Source organism: Mytilus californianus, unplaced genomic scaffold (assembly GCF_021869535.1).
Source record: "Mytilus californianus isolate M0D057914Y unplaced genomic scaffold, xbMytCali1.0.p SCAF_2, whole genome shotgun sequence".
Lineage (NCBI taxonomy): Eukaryota > Metazoa > Mollusca > Bivalvia > Mytilida > Mytilidae > Mytilus > Mytilus californianus.
In genome coordinates, this window is record NW_026262668.1 from 99,361,785 (window position 1) to 99,387,618 (window position 25,834).

At 32.8% G+C, this 25,834-nt stretch overlaps 1 protein-coding gene and 1 long non-coding RNA gene across 3 annotated transcripts in view; both read left to right on the forward strand.

The window, feature by feature from the left end:
* LOC127730563 (uncharacterized) overlaps nt 1-25,834 on the forward strand; it is a 345,980-nt gene that overhangs the window by 135,022 nt on the left and 185,124 nt on the right. The gene's annotated exons all lie outside the window — the stretch shown is intronic.
* On the forward strand, nt 13-13,957 carry LOC127730542 (tripartite motif-containing protein 45-like). Of its 2 annotated transcripts, none has more exons than XM_052238979.1 (6): nt 13-154; nt 1,971-3,249; nt 3,576-3,734; nt 9,381-9,419; nt 10,772-10,886; nt 11,292-13,957. In XM_052238979.1, exons 2-6 carry the CDS (start codon nt 1,980-1,982, stop codon nt 11,782-11,784), a joined length of 2,076 nt encoding a protein of 691 aa, XP_052094939.1. In that variant the 5' UTR covers nt 13-154; nt 1,971-1,979; the 3' UTR covers nt 11,785-13,957. The 2 variants fall into 2 exon arrangements, with proteins under 2 accessions (XP_052094939.1, XP_052094941.1); XM_052238981.1 differs by lacking the exon at nt 13-154 and adding an exon at nt 1,613-1,684.

The window sequence follows — 25,834 nt, forward strand, 5'->3', positions numbered from 1 at the left end:
ACGCAGATTTGTCTTATATTATCCATATACGTAGGTCTGCGTATGCTCTGACGTATTGGAAAGTAAATAGTTGTGTTATAAATTCCTTGTTTTTCAGATGACTACTATTGGAGTATATAATTAAATCAGATCTAATTCTGTTGTTTTGTAGGTGGTAAGTGAACATTTTTCCATATTCCATTAGATTTTACTGATATTGACAATATATAAATACTATTTAATTCAGTTATTTATTTCTACTTTCGTTTTCATATAGAACAGCCATTTTTCGTAAATGGAAATCAAACTCCCTAAAATGCTACCCCGTATTTCTAAACATATAACTTTCCAACCCCCCCCCCCCCAAACACACAAAAAGAGTACAAAAAATCCATAGGCCTAAAAAATGGTAAAAATACAATTTTTTTCGAATGTTGTACCAATACTGTCTATTTAACATTCAATATCCATAAAATGCTTTAACTATGAAGGAGGGGGGGGCACTTATTTTTATTTAATGAGTGAAGGGATGAAGCTGTAGAATCAGTAACTGAACGTATTTTTGGCCTAAAATTAAATGAAAAGGACTAAATCATATTTCGATGTCAGGGTCTTTTAAAACTAGCTACATGCTATGGGTTTAGCTCATGGTTGAATGCCGTAGGGTGACCTGTAGTTGCTTATTTCCACCTCACTTGGACTCTGTTGGATAGTTGTCTCATTGGCAATAATATAACATCTCCTTATATTTAATGCGTGTATTTTTTGTCGAAAAATATGATAGGGTTTGTAATTTTGTTATTGAAAATAAATGAAAAGGTTGGGCTAATAATGCCTTAGCTGCTCATTTCTAAAACAAAAGAATTGAAGTGCTCCCCTCCCCTTTCTCCTGTTGTGTAGTCCGTTTTTCTTTTAATTTATCGGAAGGCAAGAATAAAATAATAAGAAAGACACAATTCAGAGGAAATAACTTTAACACTAGACAATGCATGATCAATGTGCCCGTTTTATTTGAAAAAGTACTCTTATCGCCGGAATACTTTTATTCAACAAAGTTATACAATAGTAGAAAATAAATTTCAAAAGTTACAATATAATGTCTTGTTGTTTATTTGATGCGAGTTGTTGTATGCGTTTGTCCCAACCAGCTGGTAGCCTTGTTTCGTTGTGTAGGGTTTCTTTATGATAATCACGTACGGCATTACGCAACTTTTTATATATTTGTTTCAAAGTGCACTCATCATTTGAAAATTCCAGAAAATGTCAATGCTTAAACTTTCTAATATGTGAAATAAGGTTTAGTTAGTAAGCATGCAATTTTCAAGTTATAAGCAATTCGTAATTTTTAGCCAGACAATCTTCTCGATTTAATCATATATTGGTCGAAATTCTTGATTAGCTCTTAAATGATAAACATTGACAATGTGAAACTATGGAATCGCTAATAAAATAAGATTTTTTCGTCATGCATGAAGTCAAATACAAATATTCAAATTCAAGTTTCAATTTTACTTTTACAATAAGCCATTTAAGAAACAACCCGTTTTCGAAAAACTTTGTTTATCGGTTTTTTTAATCTATTTTTAGTCTTGTCATATGACAACTTACATAGAAAGTTAATTTTAGAAATTACAAAGGTGGAAAACCCAGTACCAATTATTAATTTTCGTTATGGAACTTTAACCAGTGTTGTGCTGGCGGAAAAGTAAGATTGGTCTAGCAGAACATTAAAATATGTTGCCTGCCTTCATGTTAAGTTTACCTATTGATCGTATCAAAAGTTTCATATTATCTACTTGATAAGAAGTTATTTTACTTTCGTTTTACAGTTTTGATACGCACAAAGTGACAATTTTTTTATCTTTGGAATTCAAATGTAAAACAGTTTATAACGTAAAACGTAGGAAAAGGAAAAGTATGAGCGTCGACATGTGTTAAAGTAAGTTATACACATGTTTCAGTCCATTTACTAGTAATTGGTTGTATTTTAGATTCACATTATGGCGGGACCAGCATTCAAAGGCACGTTAACATTGACCACATCACAACTGAAACAGAAATTCCTTTGTTGTTCTGGATGTAGCAATGAATACGATGACATAGAAAATTTCGCCCGTTTGTTACCATGCCTGCATTCTATGTGTAACCAATGCGTGCACAATTTGGCAAAAGATGGTGTTTTACCATGCCCAGAATGCGATCAGAAACACGAATTTAAAGGAGACGTTTCTTCTTTCCCACGAGATAATACAAGACAGGATCTTATGGATTTTGTCAGGGTCAAATTGGCACCTGGAGCGATTATCTGTCAGTCATGCGGAGACACCAAGCAAGCAAGCTTTCGATGCAAGAATTGTTCGGAGTTCTTGTGCGAAGAGTGTCATGTTGCCCACAAAAGGACTAATGTCACAAGGGGTCATGAACTATTGGAACTTCAGTCTTTGCAGAAAAAGGAGAATTTAGATGCTTTCTGTCATCAACAAAAGTGTCCAGATCACGACCGGGAGCTAGAGCTTTATTGCAATAAAGATGATTGCCAGAAACCAATTTGCTTCATTTGTGCCCTGCTAACTCATAAACAAGAGTTAGGGCATGATATTAAAGAAATCCTTAAAATATCGATAGAGAAAAAAGATGGCATGCGGAAACGCATTGATGATGTTAACATGACGGGGAGAGAAATCAAGCAAATAATAGAAAGTATTGGTCGTGAAGTTCAAAGTGTAAGAGCCCTTGGAAAAGAGGTCGCGACAGAGATCAACAATAATTTCGACCACTACATTCAGACCCTGGAGAAACGTCGAGATGAGTTGAAGAGAGACGTTGATAAATATGTACAAATCAAAGCTGGAACATTGGAGAACCAACTCAGAAATTTGAAACAACAACAAAAGCACATCAACGAAGCGGCTGAATTTGCAGATCAGACACTGTTGTATAACAATCCTCCTGCATTCCTACAGATTGAAGGTACAGTTGTTGACAGACTCGACAAGCTTCACAATGAGTGGTTTGACAAGGAACCGCACGAGGTAGCAACCATCGGATTCAACTGTAAAGGACTTTCACAAGAAATTCAGAACAAAGTGTCAACCATGGCAAAGGTATGGTCATCTAATGCCTACCAACCAAACACTAAAATCACGCCAAAACAGAATGATGCTGTACAAGACGAGACTGTAACGTTCCTTGTTGTGTTGTGTAATTATGTTGGCAAACCATTGACAGAAGACGTAGGACATTTGAAAGCAACCTTAACAGACCCAAATGGTAAGATTCTAGTCTGAGCATGGTGAAATCCATATTTATTCTTTTTCTAAGCATTGAAATACAATATAAATGGGTTTTTAACATTTTAAATGACATAACATCATATTCAAGTCGGATATGAACATAAATTTATGACAATATATGTAAGAAAGGTATTTTTCTTGTTTTAACTCTTAAATATCTAGCTCATCTTGCTGTGCATATAACCTTTCAATCTATTTGTTAGGGCATTTGAACATCTCCTTATAAACTGCAAGATATATTTTGAGATAAACAATTTCTTTGAATAGTATGCAACTTTTTACACGGAAAATATTTATAAACAGGTGCAACAGTTGACGTCCGTGTAATCCAGAATGGCTCTGAAGAATTCCGAGTGACTTTTGTACCGTTCTACGCCGGTTCTTACAAGCTAGATGTGTCAATCCTAGATAAGCCTCTTGGAGAGCATGAGTTCCAAGTACAACCACGTGACAAACCTCAAGGTATACTTACCATCAATGTATTTATTTTCGATAATGACTGAAAACTAATTCAGTCATTTTATCTCAATGTCTGCTGTAGGAAACGATATAAAACCACATCCCAGAGGTCATCAGCTCTTATCTCAATCTCAACCAAAAAATTCAAATAAAACCTTGCCGGATCTTACCGGTCGTCTTCAAACATATTTTAATGTTTTTGTCGGTTGTTTTTTTTTTCAGGTAAAAAGTAAGAGTTTAGCATGAAGTATTTTCTGGTTGTTCTTAGTTAATAAGATACTAGAATAGTCGTTTGTATTGATACTTTACCGATTGTGTTCTGTTAAGTTAATACGATACTAGAATAGTCGTTTGAGTTGATACTTTACCGATTGTGTTCTGTTCAGTTAATACGATACTAGAATAGTCGTTTGAGTTGATACTTTACCGATTGTGTCCTGTTCAGTTAATAAGATACTAGAATAGTCGTTTGAATTGATACTTTACCGATTGTGTTCTGTTCAGTTAATAAGATACTAGAATAGTCGTTTGAATTGATACTGTACCGATTGTGTTCTGTTCAGTTAATAAGATACTAGAATAGGCGTTTGAATTGATATTTTATCGATTGTGTCCTATTCACTTTTTGACATTTGATTGAATATGGATGACGGGTGGTACTTTCACCTGGCCTTGCTCCATTTGGAGTTAATGCGATTACCTCAGATTTTTATATTAATTTGTATATTAAAAATGATGTACGAGTTTTACACATTGTTAACCCATTTCTCTGACGTCAGTCTATTGTTCTTACTGTAGATTATTTTTCAAGAATCCACTGACCACAGTATTAACTTAAGAGAACTTAAATTATAACTTTAACCTTTTAACTTACGATCTTTTATCCTCTCAAAAACGAGTGGCATGTGTAGAATTCGAACCCGCGCGTATTTTCTTTATAATCAATACTCTTCAGTCTATGCATGATACCACTAGACCACGATGGCTGACATCAATCATTATATGAATAGTACTCTTAAAGCGCTTAATTGTCAATACATGTCATTTAACTGTATTTCTGTCTCACTGATAATTCACTTTTGTAATCTAATGAAATATATATATCTTGGTTTGTTCATGTTTATTGATTTTTTTTTTATTTTGTGTGTGATGTTTTTTTTTTAAGAAATGGGTTAAAACTACTTCTTTGACAGTAAAAACAGAAACAAATTCATAGCCATTATATGAAAATGAAATATATTTAACCCATTTCTCTGACGTCAGTTTATTGTTCTTACAGTAGATTATTTTTCAAGAATCCACTGACCACTTCGTTAACTTAAGATAACTTATTTTATAATAACTTTTAACTTACGATTTTTTATCCTTTCAAAAACGAGAGGCATATGAAGGGTTCGAACTCGCGCGTAATTTCTTCATAATCAGTAGAGTCTTCAGTCTATGCATGATACCACTATACCACGAGTGCTGACATAAATCAATATTTAAATAACACTCTTAAAGCGCACAACTGTCAATACATGTCAATAAACTGTATTTCTATCTCAGAGATAATTCGCTTTTGTTATCTAATAAAATATATATACTATGTCTGGATTTGTTCTTGTTCTTTTCAAATTTATGTAAATTGTTTTGTGCGTTATTTTTTAAGGAAGATTATGTTCTAAATTTGAACGTTCTTGAGTATAGTTATATAGCAGTATGGAAATATCTTAAAATAGAGTTTATTCACGATGTCAGGTTTGAGCATTGGTCGATTTTTAACATCGTTATAATGAACCGATAGATCTTTATACGATTGTGGCTATTACACACTAGTTCTAAACACTAGAGAATCGAGGAATTGTATATATTAGTACAATTCCTTGATAAAATAAACAATCATATGCCCATTACACATGTCACTTTTAACGTACAATGACTTTTCCTTTTCATCATAGCAAATGCTTACTTAAGGTTTTAGTCTTATAATGATATCGAACTATCAATATTTTCTTCTTTGTTTGATTATAAATGGTCCAAATATACATCACGTCAACATTGAACGTACTCTAATTTGAATAAAGTGTGATATATAAGCTACGACCGTAAAACTACTTCTTAGACTGTAAAACCAGAAACAAAATCATCGCCTTAAAATGAAAATGAAGTATATAATACCTCTAAGATTAAAACAATATTTTTGTCGAGAAAAAAATGGCAATGAAAAATTTCAATTCGGGTACAAGGTTTGAACTTGGCACTGCTAATATCACAGTTGTGTCTTTTGGTACCAACGACTAGACGATCACGGCTATGAACAGCTTGAGTGTAATAGTAAAAAATTGACATAATTATACATTGTACATCTATAGCACGAGCAATTCTGCTGGAGATTCAGAATGCGAACCACAGAAAATACTAGTTTATTGACTGGTTTACGATGGATGCCAAATGTAATAACGTTAAAATAATCTAAACTTAATGAAAGGGAAACAGTTTAAACAAAATACATGTATAATTTTCATAAAAGACCTTCAGCAATTATTTTATTTATTTCGGAAAGCATCATTTACTGGAGCATCATAAAATTGTAGTATTATGGCAACTACGCTATATACATGTATTTGACTTAGTACGGTTAAATTGCAGGCAATCCTTAATCAGCTGTAAAGAATCATAGATTGCTAAATACTATATATGTAAATTTGAAAGGTTTCGAAATTTTGGTAATTAGATTTTTTTAACTATTCAAAAAAAGATTAAAAAATTCTGTATATTTAGATATGTCTTTTTGAATAAATCATAAATACCAAAATCTATATAATTTAAAAACTTTGTAATGATAAAACATTAAATGAAATACAAATATACAAGTATTAAATCTGGTAATAAAAAGGGGAGCTAACAGCCCATTTAAGTTATATCAAACTTATGTTAACTTAAATATAGACGTGAACCGTGTGGATATAATCATTTCCAGCTATTATAGAATAAAAAAGACAAAATACGAAACCATTTTTATGAAATTCCGTTGATTCATTGTCAAAACATAACACAGACAGTCTTTTTACTAGAAATGGGTTAAGCTAGAGAATTGATAAGAAGTAGTGGATTCGTAAACTATAATCAACTTGCGACTAAAGTCGCTCGTTGATTATCGTTTACGAATCCACTACTTCTTATCAATTCTCTACTACTTAACCCATTTATCTGACGTCAGTCTATTGTTCTTACTGTAGATTATTTTTCAAGAATCCACTGACCACAGTATTAACTTAAGAGAACTTAAATTATAACTTTAACCTTTTAACTTACGATCTTTTATCCTCTCAAAAACGAGTGGCATGTGTAGAATTCGAACCCGCGCGTATTTTCTTTATAATCAATACTCTTCAGTCTATGCATGATACCACTAGACCACGATGGCTGACATCAATCATTATATGAATAGTACTCTTAAAGCGCTTAATTGTCAATACATGTCATTTAACTGTATTTCTGTCTCACTGATAATTCACTTTTGTAATCTAATGAAATATATATATCTTGGTTTGTTCATGTTAATTGATTTTTTTTTTAATTTTGTGTGTGATGTTTTTTTTTTAAGAAATGGGTTAAAACTACTTCTTTGACAGTAAAAACAGAAACAAATTCATCGCCATTATATGAAAATGAAATATATTTAACCCATTTATCTGACGTCAGTCTATTGTTCTTACTGTAGATTATTTTTCAAGAATCCACTGACCACAGTATTAACTTAAGAGAACTTAAATTATAACTTTAACCTTTTAACTTACGATCTTTTATCCTCTCAAAAACGAGTGGCATGTGTAGAATTCGAACCCGCGCGTATTTTCTTTATAATCAATACTCTTCAGTCTATGCATGATACCACTAGACCACGATGGCTGACATCAATCATTATATGAATAGTACTCTTAAAGCGCTTAATTGTCAATACATGTCATTTAACTGTATTTCTGTCTCACTGATAATTCACTTTTGTAATCTAATGAAATATATATATATCTTGGTTTGTTCATGTTGATTGATTTTTTTTTTATTTTGTGTGTGATGGTTTTTTTTTAAGAAATGGGTTAAAACTACTTCTTTGACAGTAAAAACAGAAACAAAATCATCGCCATTATATGAAAATTAAATATATATAATACTTTTACATGTTCTAGGATTAAAACAATATTTTGGTGCAGAAAAAAATTACAATCAAAAAATTTCATTCCGGATACTAGGTTCGAACTTTGCACTGCTAATATCACCGTTATGACATTCGTTACCAACGACTAGACGATCACGGCTATGAACAGCTTGATGGTAAATGAATGAAATCCACATACTTATTCATTGTAAGTCCGTAGCAAGAGCAATTCTGATGGGGATTCAGAATGCGTACCACAGATAAAACTAGTTTATTGACCGGTGAACGATATATGCCAAATGTAATAACGTTAAAATAATCTTAACTTAATGAAACGGAAACAGTTTAAACAAAATTTAAATATAATTGTTCAATTTAAATCGTTAGCACATACTTTTAATACTTATGGAAAGCAACATGAATTTGAGCATTATCATGAAATGGCAGGTTTATGGCATCAACGCTAGTAATATTTATCTGACTAAGAACGGCTTCACGGTGATTAATCTCCAATATACCAATTCAAGTTGCTAAATATTATATAAATACATTTTGAAGGTTCTAAATTTTGGTAATTAAAATTTTTTAACTTTTCAAAACAAGATAAATAAATTCTGTATATTAATATACGTCTTTTTGAATAAATTAAATATACCAAAATCTATTCAATTTAAATAATTTGTAATGATTAAACATTATATGAAATATGTATTATATACAAAAATAAAATCTGGTGTTAAAAAGGGGAGCTTACACCCCATTTAAGTAATTTTAAACTTATGTTAACTTGTCAAATGTCTAAATATAGATGCGAACCGTGTGGATTTAATCATTTCCAGCTATTATAGAATAAAAAAGACAAAATACGAAACTATTTTTATGAGATATCGTTGATTCATTGTCAAAACGTAAAACAGACAGTCGTTTTACTAGAAATGGATTAAGCTAGAGAATTGATAAGAAGTAGTGGATTCGGAAACGATAATCAACTTGCGACTAAAGTCGCTCGTTGATTATCGTTTACGAATCCACTACTTCTTATCAATTCTCTACTACGTATACCATTGCTGCTTCTTATTTATTCATCATTATTGATTGCAAAAGACATTGTGTTATTGCATGTAGCTTGAAAGAAGATTGATAAAAGAAAAATGACCGTGTTTTGTTTCGAAAATGTCACCCTGGTTTTAAAAAGACAGATAAAATTTTCCAACTAAACACACAAAAACGAACAAACGAATGAATAAAAGAACAGACACAATCATCACTTTTAAAATCTCGCTGTATAAGATGAGATAGTTGTGTTCTTTATCCTGAAGGAGGACGTTTTCATTCAGTTAAGATTAGAGATAATGTGTGATATGTTGTGTACCTGACTTCGGTTTGAATATAATTATGTTGTTTTGCGAAATATTTCACTATTTAATACATTGTGTTCGTGGAATTAATTGTACTTTTACGAACTCTTGATAACTATGTACATCAGGATTTTTTTTTTATAATTTTAGGGTCCAATATTGATGCAAGTCAGTTAGACGGAGCGACAAGTACGTATATTTTATATGTGTAATGAATGTAAATAAACAGAACTTAAATAGATTTTGGAGATTAGAAACAAAACGTTATGTGTAAATAAAATGGTTTGCATTTTTTTCACGATTTTTGATGGTTGTTTGTAACTCAGAGTTACTCAATCTTAAGGTCTATGTGTTGTGTTTTATTTTATTTGTCTTGTCGTCGTTTTGTTTTTGTAAAAATTGTTTTTGATTCCCCTCTTCTCCCTTTTTAGCTCACCTGGTCCGAAGGACGAAGTGAGCTTTTCTCATCACTTGGCGTCCGTCGTCGTAAACATTTACAAAAATCTTCTCCTCTGAAACTACTGGGCCAAATTTAACCAAACTTGGCCACAATCATCATTGGGGTATCTAGTTTTAAAAATGTGTCCGATGACCCCGCCTGCCAACCAAGATGGCCGACATGGCTGAAAATAGAGCATAGGGGTAAAATGCATGTTTTGTCTATTAATTTGAAAACCATTATAAATAGAGAAAATCTGACAGAATTAAAAATGTTTAGAATGTTGAGCTCTATCAATTATTCATATACATCAAAACTGTCAGACGACTTCTTTTAGGAGTTATTGCCCTTAAATGACAAATTTTACCATTTTTTTTCATTTTTGCCTATTAACTTGAAAATTATAAAAGATGGAGAAAAACTTTAAAATGCAAAAATTATCAACAAGACAAGCTCTACAAATAAGTTTAACATGGTCGATATCGTCAGTCGACTCCCTATTATAATTATTGTCCTTTGATGACGATTTTTACCAATTTTTTTCGTTTTTCAATTGCCTTATATTTTAAAAATTGTAATAGATAGATAGAAACTTAAATAAGCAATGTTCAGCAAGACAAGATCTTCAATTTAGACAATATGGTGGAAATCGTCCGACCACTCCTTATTGGAGTTATTGCACTTTAATGACGATTTTTACCAATTTTTTTGCGTTTTGCCTTATATGATAAAAATTATAATAAATAGACACTTTAAATCACAAAAATGATCAGCAAGGCAAGATCTACTAACAAGTCAAATTTTAAATGGGTATTTTTTTTACCCTCTTTTGTGTTTTGAGCAAAATCTAAAGAAGATAGAGAGAAACTAAACAGACTATAAATGATCAGCCATACAAGATCAACAAAACAGAGATTTTTGTCATGAGTTCTATTCTCGTCTACAATGTTGGAGATTGTCCTTTGCTGAATATGCACTTTACCAAGGTAAGCGACACAGGCTCTTTAGGGTCTCTAGTTTCATATTCTCTTACTTCTCTTTATTGTTCTGACATCGTAATTTATTATTTAAATCACTATTATATGATTGGTTTTTTTTCAAGGACCAGACTTTACACTGGAACGAAAGAAAGCCCATAGAGATGTAACAGTTACCCCAGATGGTAAAACGTTTGTCAACAGTCCCTCTGGAACTTTGATGGAGTCAACAAAAGACAGGTAAAATCTACATTTCAATAAATGCCTGTTTAACTAGAAATACTTCGTCAGCTTTACAAAATAGGCTAGCGCGCAATTTTATAATTGAAAAGCTTCTTATTTGATGTGGACATTTATTCACGTATTCGTTCATATCCCGATCAGTTAATTGTTTTAGACAAGGCTCGCTTGTGTATAGACTATTATACACAATACGCCGACTTTTCTGTTTGCCAACAATGAAATCGTCTGACCTCTTCTTTCAAAGTTTAGAAATCCACATTTATAAAGTGTAAGTGGTTGAAATATTAAATGATTAACAATGAAAATTGCATTTATTTTTCTCGATCACAGTAAAACGACAATGAATTGTATTTTAATGACATACTATAATAAGTAATTATGCAATATTTTCGTTTATTTTAGACTCCACAAGTTTAAGGGTACATATGGAAATACACTATTTACCAGTCCCGGTAAATTCTACTACGAAGTTAACATAAGATATAAAATTCGAAGTCAACTGGAGAAAAGCAACCTCGTTTTCGAACTTGGATTGGCCCGGAGAAATGAAATGGATAAAAAGCATGTTGTCGATGGACAACCGCATGCCTGGTCAATGATATGTTCCCAACATGTTGATTGTGATGCCATCTGTCTCCATATTGCTCGTGGCGGAAAGTGTCTATTTCATGAGACATTATCGAAAAATGCTATTGGTTGTACCATGGATAAAACCTTTGGATTCCTTCTTGATGCTACCAGCGGAGTATGGAGGATCTTTGATGCAAGCAAAAATAAATCGATATGCCAGATGGACGATGTTGATTGTTCTGAACCTCTTGTTCCTGTTGTGTCCGGATATAATCCTAACCAAGTCGAGGTCACCATGACATTGTGCACAGGAGATGAGGAATAAACATTGCATGGTTGTACTAAACGTATTTCGTACATTTTATAGATGTCAAGGTTCTTTGTTTTTGAAATTTCTTCAATAATATTCAAGGTATTCACTTCATATTTTGTTTATAATTAGAGATTATATAACTTATATAGACCTCAATTTTCATAAGATTATTTTTGATTTTTTTTTAATTTCTATAAATTGGTTTTAATGTTGTGTGTGTAATTTTGTTGGAAGGATGTCTTTTTTACAGAAAAGAGACGTTGTAATATACTGAATACTGATACTTCTGGCCAAATTTTATAAATTAGGGAAAAAAAAGAAAATAAATACGCATTATTGCTATTTACTTTTTCAAATAAGTTGAGGTAAAAGAACTGGAAATTGCATTTATAACTTTAATTAGTTTTCTCAAAACGACAGCCCAAAATCAGCAGCAAAAGAAATAAAATGCAAAAAATAAGGTTAAACATTTTGCATTAAACATTGACATGGAGAAATTCATATGATAATTGACAAGAAATAATCCAGGTAAATTTCTCCTAAATTAATAATTATCAGTTAAAATAGAAATGAAGCTTCTTTTATTTAATGAAGAATTGCTTAATCTTACAAATGACCACAGTTAATATTTAGATACAAATCACAACAAACACCATAATATATATATATATTGGTTCAAAAGATGTTTTGTCTTTGTTAGTCTTGTATGTTTTTTTAATTTTAGTTCATTTATATGTTTTGGAGTTTAGTGTGACGTCCATTTTCATTGAACTAGTACACATTTTTGTTTAGGGGCCAGCTGAAGCCCGACTCCGGGTGCGGGATTTTCTCGCTGTGTTGAAGACCCATTGGTGGCCTTCGGCTGTTTTCTGCTCTTTGGTCGGGTTGTTGTCTCTTTGACACATTCCCCATTTCCATTCTCAATTTTATTTGTGATTAGGCTGCTGCTGGTAGCTTTTTTTACCAAAAATTAAAATGTGAAATAGCCATTCGTAGCTAGTGTATTAATTATAGCATGGTGTTACTTGACAGGTTCTTATGTGGCATGTCATTGGCGTCATAATTAAGACTTCAACTCATACTCCTGTTAGCTTGTAAAACAATAAAAACTAATGTTTTGTTCGTCACCCATTCGAGGTAATTTAAACTTATTTACTTACGTAGATTCAAATTCAAGTTTTAATTCTTGTGTAAAAAAGGGATACGATTTTATCATTTACCATTTTACCCATATGTTTACCATTAAAGTGTAAATATCCTGTTATATTCACTATACAGCGTTGTGTAATAGGTATTCGTTATCTGCAATGTTTTGCTATATTTCATATGATAACATATCTTTTAAAAAATACTTTGATGGTTGGATTTTAAGAAAAACCATGTGATAAAAGACGTTGAAATATATTTATCTATTTTGTTAATAACATTAACGGTACCAATTTTAATGCACCAGAAAATCAATAATCTAATTTAGTTTACAGTTACATTTAGTTCCTGCTGCAAATGTGAACATAACAATTGTTTACAATTTAATTTGATTTAAATATATAACAAATTTCCGGACAAAAAATAGTACTTCAATATCATCAGAAAATGTAAACATTTCCCAATAGAAATATAACCAAATTCAAAAAAAATCTTCTGCTATTAGTGCCAACTTGAAGATAAGATTTCAAACAAAAATGACTCCAAAACATTTCTTTTTTTGTAAAAAAAACTTAGTTCAATATGAATATAGCAAAATCTTGTAAACACAAATACTTAGTGCAGAACGCTGTAGCTTTTGTTAGATTTTTGTATAAATCATTACTTTTTCTTTATGTTTTTATGTGATGAAAATTGGTTGTATTAAAAAATAAATGTAGCATTAATCACTCAACAAACTTATTGCTGATTTCTTATGCTTATTTAGAGTAGTATATAAAAGAATTTCCCATTAATTATAACATGAAATTATGTTTATGGTATTGTGCAGTTGATTTTCTGTTTTAATTTCAAAAATTGTATTTTACTGTTGAATAAGGTATAAAATGTATAATCATTTTTATTAAACTTTAATCTCTGTGGACTTGTAATATTCTCTATTCGATGTATATCATCTATTCATTAAATATAAATGTAAACTGTAGGTTTATTATTACATGGGTTCTTGTTTAGTATATTGAAGGCAGTATCATTATCTTTAGATTTGATTTTAATTGACTTATGGATATGATTATAATAGAAAAACACATCAAAGATACCAGACATATAAATGTGTGCACTCATCACAAAAATTGAAAAGGCTTAAGTAGGAACGAAATTGAAAATCATTGTGGGCCCAAATTATGAAAGGTTTTGCCAAATACAGCTAAAGTCTATTCCTGGGGTAGCACCATGGTAATTGTCTGTTATGTACTCTGGTTACTAAATCACCTGAATGGTGTCAAATTGACTAAACAGATAAAGAAAATATTGTGTCGTTTCAAAGTGTAAATATAAACCGTCAGTTCAAACAAAGACTAACCCCTTTTTTAGCTCACCTGGCCCAAAGAGCCAAGTGAGATTTGCTCATCACTTGGCGTCCGTAATCCGTTAACTTTTACAAAAATCTTCTCCTCTGAAACCACTGGGCCAAATTTAACCAAACTTGGCCACAATCATCATTGGGGTATCTAGTTGAAAAAAATGTGTCCGGTGACCCGGCCAACCAACCAAGATAGCCACCATGGCTAAAAATAGAACATAGGGGTAAAATGTAGATTTTGGCTTATATCTCTGAAACCAAAGCATTTAGAGTAAATCTGACAGGGTAAAACTGATTAGCAGGTCAAGATCTATCTGCCCTGAAATTTTCAGACAAATCGGACAACCCGTTGTTGGGTTGCTGCCCCTGAATTGGTAATTTTAAGGAAATTTTGCAGTTTTTAGCTCACCTGGCCCGAAGGGCCAAGTGAGCTTTTCTCATCACTTGGCGTCCGTCGTCCGTCGTCGTCGTTAGCTTTTTACAAAAATCTTTTCCTCTGAAACCACTGGGCCAAATTTTACCAAACTTTGCCACAATCATCATTAGGGTATCTAGTTTAAAAAATGTGTCCGATGACCCCGCCAACCAACCAAGATGGCCGCCATGGCTAAAAATAGAACATAGGGGTAAAATGTAGATTTTGGCATATATCTCTGAAACCAAAGCATTTAGAGTAAATCTGACAAACCAAAACTGATAAGCAGGTCAAGATCTATCTGCCCTGAAATTTTCAGACAAATCGGACAACCCGTTGTTGGGTTGCTGCCCCTGAATTGGTAATTTTTAGAAAATTTTGCAGTTTTAAGCTCACCTGGCCCGAAGGGCCAAGTGAGCTTTTCTCATCACTTGGCGTCCGTCGTCCGTCGTCGTCGTCGTCGTCGTTAGCTTTTTACAAAAATCTTTTCCTCTGAAACCACTGGGCCAAATTTAACCAAATTTTGCCACAATCATCATTAGGGTATCTAGTTTAAAAAATGTGTCCGATGACCCCGCCAACCAAACAAGATGGCCGCCATGGCTAAAAAAAGAACATAGGGGTAAAATGTACATTTTGGCTTATATATCTAAAACCAAAGTATTTAGAGTAAATCAGACTGGATAAAACTGATTATCAGGTCAAGATCTATCTGCCCTGAAATTTTCAGACAAATCTGACAACCTGTTGTTAGGTTGCTGCCCCTGAATTTGTAATTTTAATGAAATTTTGTAGTTTTTATACGACCGCAAAAAAAATTTTGTGGTCGTATATTGGTATGACGTTGGCGTCGTCGTCGTCGTCGTCCGAAGACACATTAGTTTTCGCACTCTAACTTTAGTTTAAGTGAATGGATCTCAATGAAATTTTACCATAAGGTTCAATACCACAAAAGGAAGGTGGGGATTGATTTTGAGGGTTATGGTACCAACAGTTAAGGAATTAGGGGCCAAAAATAAGCATTTTTGTAACTTCCAGACATAACTTGTGTGTAAGTGTATGGATCTCTCTGACATTGTACCACAAGGTTTCATATCACAAAGGGAATGCTGGGATTGATTTTGGGGGTAATTGCTCCAAATTTTAGGAATTAGGGGCCAAAAAGGGGGAAAAAAACAAGCATTTTTCTAGTTTCATGACAATAACTTGTGTGTAAGTGTATGGATCTCTCTGGCATTGTATCATAAGGTTTCATATCACAAAAGGAATGCTGGGATTGATTTTGGAGGTAATTGCCTCCAAATTTTAGGAATTAGAGGCAAAAAAGGGGCAAAAAACAAGCATTTTTCTAGTTTCATGACAATAACTTGTGTGTAAGTGTATGGATCTTTATGAAATTGTACTACAAGGTTACATATCACAAAGGGAAAGCTGGAATTGAGTTTGGGGGTAATTGACCAAAAAGCTTGGGAAGAAGGGGCCAAAAAGGGGCCAAAAATAAGCATTTTTCTAGTTTCCAGACAATAACTTGTGTTCAAGTGTATGGATCTCTCTGAAATTGTACTGCAAAGTACCATACCACAAAGGGAAGGCTGGGATTGATTTTGGGGGTAATTCCCTCAAAATTTTAGGAATTAGGGGCCATAAAAGGGCAAAAAAACAAGCATTTTTCTAGTTTCAGGACAATAACTTGTGTGTAAGTGTATGGATCTTTATGAAATTGTACCTGTCAGATTTGCTCTAAATGCTTTAGTTTCAGAGATATAAACAAAAAACTGCATTTTACCCCCATGTTCTATTTTTAACCAAGTCGGCCATGAAGGTTGTACTAAAAATAGAACATGGGGGTAAAATCAGATTTAGATTTATCTGTCCTGAAATTTTTAGACGAATCCGACAACCCGTTGTTTGGTTGCTGCCCCTGAGTTAGTAATTTTACAGAAATTTTGCCGTTTTTTTTTTATTATCTTAGATATCATTATAATATCTAATAAATAATACTATTAATTATGATTTTAACCTTATTTTACATGATTTAAAAAACATCAGTAAATACAGGTGAGCGACACAGGCTCTTGAGAGCCTCTAGTTGGTTATTATCTTGAATATTATTATAGATAGAGATAAACTGTAAACAGCAATAATGTTCAGCAGAGTAAGATCTACAAATAAGTCGCATTACCAAAATTGTCAGTTGATCCATTTAGGAGTTATTGCCCTTGATAGTCAATTTTTAACAATTTTCGTAAATTTTTGTAATCTTTTACAAAAATCTTCTTCTCTGAAACTACTGAGACAAATTTAACCATACTTGGCCTTAATCATTATTAGTGTATTTAGTTTAAAAAAATTGTCCGATGACCCCGCCTTCCAACCATCATGGCCGACATGGTTAAAAATAGAACATAGATGTAAAATGCAGTTTTTGGTTTATATCTCTGAAACTAAAGCATTTAGAGCAAATCTGACAGGTGGCAAAAATGTTCATCAGATTTAGATTTATCTGCCCTGAAATTTTCAGACGAATCCGACAACCCCTGAGTTAGGAATTTTACAGAAATTTTGCAGTTTTTTGTTAATATCTCAGATATCATTATAATATCTAATATCTAATACTATTAATTATGATTTTAACCTTATTTTACATGATTTCCTAAGCATCACATTGGCGTAGCTTACGTTGAGGCAACCGAGGCAGTTGCCTCGGTAAAAAATAATTAAAAAAAAATAAAAAACTTTTTTTCTTCACAAAATGCAGCAGACACGCTACTAAATCAACTTGTATATCGCCGTTTGGGAGTTATGCAAGACTTGTGGAAACATTTACCTCTGGAAATCCCAACCCCTTTGCGGTAGTTTTCTAAATATGTCAGAGTCAAAAGAAATCGACACAATTGAAGCTGAAAATTTTAATCCTACCCCAAGCAAAATCAGTAGAATAGATGATGATCCATTTCACGAGCCGGTAAATTATTAATTTTGTGAGAGAATAATTCCTAGAATATGAGGGTCTGAGTGAGGTTTACAGAATACAGAAACATGCCCTGAAATTATTTTAAACTTAAAAGAATAGAGATTTAAAATGGTGCTTAAATATAAAAGAAAGGAAATCAAATTATGGACAAAAATGATCAAAATAAATATTTGAAGTCCCCCATTCAAACCCTCATATTTAACCGGTTACGTCTAAAATTGAAACATCGTTGCGTGTTGACGTTTTCCCTAAAACATGTAGTACTCCAATTAGTACAGAGTTTCATTGACTTTGATATAAATAAGAATAAAATATACATTAGTCAATATGCACAGAATAATGATTTGTATGTTGTTCTAAAGTGTTATTCTCGCTTTTTTAAATTTTATAGTTTTTCAATAGCAGGGAATTTGAAATACTTGAAGGAGTCATTTATTCCAGCGACATATATAGTAAATGTCTGTTTCTATATAAAAACTTTATAAAATTGTTTTCATCTATTATGAAGACTTCAGAAAAACGAAAATTTTTCCGTTAGTACTTCAACGGTTGTCACTTTCACAATGGGAAAACCATGTAAGAATTTGAAGACATTCCAAGAAATATCAGGGCGAAACACAACCCATAAAAGTGCCGTGATGCGTTTTACATGTAGCATGTGTCTATTTCTTAGTTTATCAAGAAATGGTGCTAGCGTATAATGTCTGGTAATGTTTCTGGTATTAAATAGATATAGGAAGATGTGGTATGAGTGCCAATGAGACAACTCTCCATCCAAGTTACAATTTATAAAAGTAAACCATTATAGGTCAAGGTACGGCCTTCAACACGGAGCATTGGCTCACACCAAACAGCAAGCTATAAAGGGCCCCAAAAAATTACTAGTGTAAAACCATTCAAACGGAAAAACCAACGGTCTAATCTATATAAAAACGAGAAACGAGAAACGAGAAACACGTATGAACTACATATACAGACGACAACTACTGTAATCAGATTCCTGACTTAGGACAGGTGCAAACATTTGCAGCGGGATTAAATGTTTTAATGGTACCAAACCTTCTCCCTTTTCTGAACCAATAGTATAACATCACAACATAGAAAAACACACTATAAAATATCAATTGGAAGGCTTAACTCAATCAAAAAACGTAAATTAACACACAATAAACGAATAAATTTGACCTGCATACAGCAAATCTAACGAAGAGCATATTATCATCATTGCAGAGTCACGTTTTGAATCTTGCTGTTGCGTCCACTTGTAAAGCGCTAGCTGAAATCTAATTTTTTTTTTTTAATTCTGTACGTAAGTTGACATGGTTTCTTAGCTGTATTGTTTGACATGCTGTGTCATTTAAATATACCCCATATCCATCTCCTTTTATTCTGCAACCCCAGACCCCTGCATCGGTAATAACAGAATGCAAGTTACGCAACTGCATCAGTAAATGCAGGTGAGCGACACAGGCTCTTGAGAGCCTCTAGTGTTTAGTTGAAGAACGGTGTTTTTAAGAAATATCTGTAAAAATGGCCTATTGGCAGCTTCAGGTTGGTTCATCTCCTGTTCTTTTGATTCCTCTTCCTCTGGATTTTTGCTGCAGCTGGATCGCATTTTGTACTAATGTTTACATATTAATTATTGTACATTTGGTTTTATCCAGATTGAACATGCTGTAAATGTAGAGTATGATGAAATGGACAAACATTTAATGAATGAGACAAGCAAACACAGTTTTGCAATTCTCTTTGCAGTGGCTTGGTTGGGACATTTAATTAAATAGGCGATATTTTTTATCTCGAGTTATACAACGACGGGTTTTTATACGCCCGTTTACGGGACGTGTTATGATATACTGTTGTCCGTCTGTCCGTCCGTCGTCAAAATGTCGGACAATAACTCATAAACGCTTTAACTAATTAGCATGAAACTTTGGTGAATTGTTAATATCTATTGACATGAGCTCCCTTTCGTTTTTATAAATTTTAGATTTTGCGTTTCCGAGTTTTGGGGTTTTATTCATTAAAAAAGGGGGGTTTTCCAGTTTTCGGACAATAACTCACAAACTCTTTCAGCAATTTGCAAGAAACTTTGGTGAATTGTTTATAGCTATTGACATGAACTCCCTTTCGATTTTTATAAATTTTAAATTCTACGTTTCCGAGTTATGGGGTTTTATTCATTAAAAAAGGGGGATTTTCCAGTTTTCGGACAATAACTCAAAAATGCTTTTAGCAGTTTTCATTAAACTTTGTCGACTGATTTATATTTATTAAGATACCCTCCCTTTAGTTTTTTTTATAAATTTCTGATATGACATTGAGAAGTTATTGAACTTTATTCTTTGAAAACGCGACTGGCGTATCATGCGCTCATGGCCAGCGCAGCTGTTTATTAGTCCCCTACCGACGAAGTCGAAGGGGACTTTAGGTTTGCACTCCGTCCGTCTGTCTGTCTGTCCGTCCGTCTGTCTGTCTGTCCTTCTGTTAGTCCGGCAAATCAGCTTTCCACACTTTTTTTCTTCGTACTTGAAGATATTGATTTGATATTTGGTATATAGTTTTATCATGAAAAGTTATAGATCAAGTTCAAATTTTGTTCCTGTCTGATGATTTAATCTAGAGTTATGGACCATAACTGCGGACCATATCTAATGTTAGAGTACTATGTTAAACCATATTTCTGTACAAAGGGAGATAACTAATTTTTTAAAAGACATTCTTTGTTCAATTATTTGAAGAATTTTTTGGCAGGTTTGTTAGTTATTTAGTATAAACTAATTTTCTGAATGCTATATATATATATATATAAAAAAGTTATGAAGAGAAATCCTTTAATTAGATAATAATCTATTTTTATTATGTATATATTTCAATACATTACATTGTGTAGATAAAAGTTGTTGACATTTTATAGATAAGTTACAAAGCTATATTATTATAATTATATTGCGTACATTGCGTCTGTCTTTTCAAATTAAAAAAATGGCAAATTTATTGACACAGACGTCCACAAAGGTTTACAAAAAACATACACATATTTTTTTCTATTAAAGAATTGAAATAGCCCCCTCCCCTTTTTCCAAATGAACTTAAGTGCATACAATACAGTAAAGATTAAATTATATTGAAATTGTACTATATAGTGCAGTCAATGTCAACACAAAGTCAATCCACAAAAATATTCCGTTGATTAAAATGGAAAAAAATGCAAATGAATATCAGGTGAGAAGAAATATAGACGAGCGGACGACCGGACTCCTAATTACTTATACCGTAACGCTGGTGGAATTATTAAAACGTAAAAATGAATACATTTATGTTGTGACCATATGCGCTGCATTTGTGTGTCGTCGAAAAGACGACCCCTTGTTTTTGGTCAACTGTAATCATAAGTCTTAAGTGAAATCCTAGGTATAAACCTAGTTCCGCAAATGTCTATTATAATAAGTTTTTAGTAGGCCCAGTACGGTACTTATCTGTGATCTACGCTTGTTCATAGATGATCTAGTTTCGTTATTTGTGGGGTTAGGCATTGATTATAAAAAAAACTTCAATCATCAGCCCCAATGATGTCGATTTTGGTCGATAGTTATATACGCAACACCCATTCCGTGAAATTCACACGTTTTTGTAAAAAAAAATGTATTGATAACCAAAATACACAATGAGATCAATGAAATTAAGAAGTGCACACCGAGATTTAGTTACTCTGCTCTGTCTAATTTATTCAATACACTTCTATCGGCAAGTGAAGATATAATGTTAGAAGTAATGTGGTCTGTCTTAACTTAGTTACGAAACAAATTTGTCGCCTGTGTAAAATATGAAGCCCCTTTATCATAATCTATTTTCTAAATCATATTTATACTTATGTATCACATTAGATGGACCGGGCATGCATTATTAAACTTTATGATTTTATTGATTAAATGTTCAGTTGAATGGAATTGATTGGTTGTCTAATTGAATAATTTGTTAAGAAATATACAAGTCATCTGTTTATTTGTCTCTCTGTCATGCGTACTTGAAAAACTAGTGCTTATTAGTGCCTGTACCAAGTCAGTAATTTTACAGCTGTTTTCCGTTCGTTTCTTGCTGAAACTATAATAGATGAAGAGAAATTGTAAAAAGCAAAACTGTTCAGCAAAATAAGATCTACAAATAAGTCAACTTGTCAACATACTTCCTCAAGAAGTTATTTCCCCTGAATGATGATTGTGGTGAATTTTCGTCAAAAAGTATTGGAGTTAGAGAGAAACTTACAAAAACAAAACATCAGCAAAATAAGATATGCAAGTAAGTCAACATGGCTAAATTGTCACACAGGGTATTGGATTTATTGCCTTTAAACTGATTGCTATAAATGAAAAATGAGTTTGTAAAATGGCAAATTTTTTACAAGGTGAGCGATTCAGGTTCTTGTGAGCTTCTTGTTTTAGTTTCTGCAGACAAAACTGATGATATTAGAATTTAATATGTTTATACTTCAAACATAATCAAATTACTTAAAACCTTTACTAAATTCTTTGATAGATACAAAGATTTGGTCTGCAAGTTTGGCTGTACCTGTAGAAAACTTATTTCAAACGGAATAGCACATCCTAAATTTTACGGTTATGTTGAAAACCGAGCCCGAAAATTTAGATACGATCCGGGTAAACTTATCAATTCTTTAAATAAACTTATTCTAAAAAGTTACCTATTCAACACTGTAATTAAATCTTTGAATATTGTTTTTATTGGTGTAAATATTGATTTTGTTATCAGTAAATTAAAAGCATACTAAATATTGCACATATGTACTTTCACGGTACTACAATCTGTCGATACTTATATTCTGTACTCAGTGTCTTTTTGTTTTTGGGATGTATAAGTACCCGTCCACGTCCACTTTGTGTTTTTGTTAGATGTATTTCTTTTTGTATCCATCTGATGAGTTAAGCCTTTTTCAACTGATTTTTATAGTTTGTTCTTATGTTGTTCTGTTACACCACTCTCCCAGGTTAGGAGGAGGGTTGAGCGCTCACAAACATGTTAAACATCGCCACATTCTTTATGTGCCTGTCCCAAGTCAGAAGCCTGTAGTTCAGTGGTTGTCGTTGGTGCATGTCTGTCATATTTGTTTTTCGTAAACTGTTTTGTTATAAATTAGGCCGTTAGTTTTCTCAATTGAATTGTTTCATATTTTTCATGTCGGGGCCTTTTATAGCCAACCATACGGTATGGGTTTTTCTCATTGTTGAAGGCCGTACGGTTGCCTATAATTGCTTACATCCGCTTCATTTGAACTTTGGTGGATAGTTGTCTCATTGGCAATCATACCACATTTCCTTTTTTATATCTCTGCCATAAAACCAAATGGAGAAACGTATGAAAATGCCTTCATTCTGAAGCCTAGTCACAATGTTAAGGAAACACACAGAAAGCAAGATTTTGAAATAATATATGACCAGCTAATGGAACCCAGACAAACTCCGGGTAACTGTCTGTTGTTTAATGCTCAAAAAGAACGACCACATTTACGATTCTTTTACTAAAATATCTACGTACAAATGTTATATTGTCTAAATACTAAACTGGCCGCACCAAATTTATGAAGTGTTTATCTTATTTCAAGGCTTTAGTGTAGTTATTTATAAAAGCCAGGTAGTGGGTGATATATGGTGGGAAAACAGTAATGTTATCACAGTTTTTGGAATTTATTGTGAACATACTAACAAATCTAGCATTTATTTTTTGGAATACAAGATGGATATAACTCTTGAGTTTCAAACGAATGTATATAAAATAGAAGAAAAGATATCTCATAAGACAAAGAGGTTTTCGAATACTGATATTATATTTTTCGGTTGTACCAGTAACTAACTGAAAATAAACAATAAAACCCCTACGTTACTTTTACCCTGTATCACCATTATAATTGACATTGCCTGGTTTTTAGAAACAGCTGTACTTAACACAAAAATTTTTTTTTAATTCGACTGAATTATTATGGTATTCCCCTTCTTAAAACAATATTCATTCCATTTCCAATTAACTACATGTATGTTATCTCATGATGTCCACAAATGCTTCTTGTAATGTACTTATAGTTCGGTTTAGGTAATAGAGCGTTGCAGTTTCTGTCTAAACGAACTTGGTGAATAAACTCACCATAGATACGAGACACAAATGAGTGACCAGACACTAATCTTCGATGATGTGATGAATAGGTGAACTGCTGACAGACATAATTTGAGATTTATTTCTATGTGTATACACTATCATATATGCAATAAGGTCAGGGTATTTCTTTTTACTTTTCATCTTCATTTAGATAGTTCTCAGATTCACGTCATCTGCGCTAATGAAGATGATACAGGTGGGAATAAAATAATGCAAAATTGCAGCTTTAGACATTGATAGAGGTTTAAGAGATCGAAAAATTTCTCTCAATTTCGAAAAAAATGATGACTCTGTTGTTTTCTTCCGGTATATTGCTTCTGATTTTGTTCCTAGTTAATTCTAATGCGGAAAATTCCACACTGACCATGGAAGGTTATCAAGAAATCTTGTTTTATCAGACGCAACAGTAGCTAAGCGATGTTTAAATCTCGTAAATCCATTTCGAATATACAAATCAAAACAAACAAAAAATGAGGGAATCGCATGAAATGCAAACGGAGCGACACCGGGTGCGTCGACAGGTAAGCGTCACCTACCACGCATGAATAAACCATCCAAACTTAGTGAAATGGCCACAAAAGGAACAGAAAACAACAGATACATTTACAGATCAGGCAACTGTTCTGGTATCTTAACATAGAGCGTGAAATCTTGTTGCTGGTGAGATTGCAATAAGGCATATGGTATCCGTCAAGCAATTAGTGAAGGTGTTAATGATTCCCGTAAGGTGAGCAATCAAGCGCGTAACATATCAACTGAGACATGTAAATGCCATACGTTGAGGCACAGGGTATGTTACAGCTACGTGATGCGAAGGTTATAAACGTTTTTCATTGGTCCTAGTTTTAAGTCGTCCATCTGTGTCAATATCAAGAAAAATAAACGGGATAAGAAGCAGCATCCATACGTTTACTTATTATGAAATACAAGTACTCATGGAAATATCGGTATTTGAATGACATGGCATTGTCAATATTCTTGAAAGTGGAATAAAAAAGATTTTTCAAATCCCTTTTCTTTTTATGGTTTTGTATGAATTGTTCTCCACATGAGTACAACATCATATCGACTAGGTTGGAGGCACAATTAGTACCATTTGAAAATTGACTGTTGAGATTTCAGTGCACCAAACTCAACAAATATGTTTCATTCAAAATGTGTAAAATTTGATGATATCGTCTTCAGTGTACATGTTGTTGGAATCAGTTTGGTTCTCCACAAAGTAAGACTACCATTCCCATTTTTGTAGAAAAAGCTATGTTTAATGAGAAGGAGTCGATCTCTCAAATGTGCATGGAAAATAGTAGTGACGGCCGCTTGAAGATATTATAGCAAAACTGCAATGACTGTGAATGAACATTTATTTTGATAAATAAAAATCCATATTTGACACATATACCTAACCTCAATGTTTTTGAACGCCATCTTTCACTATAGAAAGAATAGGAGTAAAACGTAAGGACATGTGTAGTAAAACAACTAGTCGAGTCGGCTTTATATCGTTCTTCATACGGACTTAAGAGAAGTATTTGTATCGAGTATAAAGAAGGATGATTTTGATATCAAGTAAGGATAGAATGACTGATTTGTGATTTTCTGAAATATCTTCTTCCGTGAATGATGTTGGTATATAAGCGGGATTTTAGATTTGTTGTGAATTCCACGGTTCTTTGGTTATGCAAAGCAATGATTTTTGCATATAAAAATTGTCAATTTGGTTGATATTGCAACGGTTAGAGTATATGTTGTATGCTTGTTTTCGGGGTACTCATTGAACTTTCACTTCTACTTTTATTTTACCAGGAAGGGTTCCCGGTTTATTACTCTTCTATTTTATTTTCACAAGGCCTGAATATTGTAATCCTGACCCGTTCCTTCAAAGGGTATTATTCAGGATCCATTTGTCAATTTTCTGACTAGACAGATTGTAACCATACCTAGTCGCCACCATATGCACCAGCAAGTATACTGACGTCAGTGCCCTAATGACTTGACATCA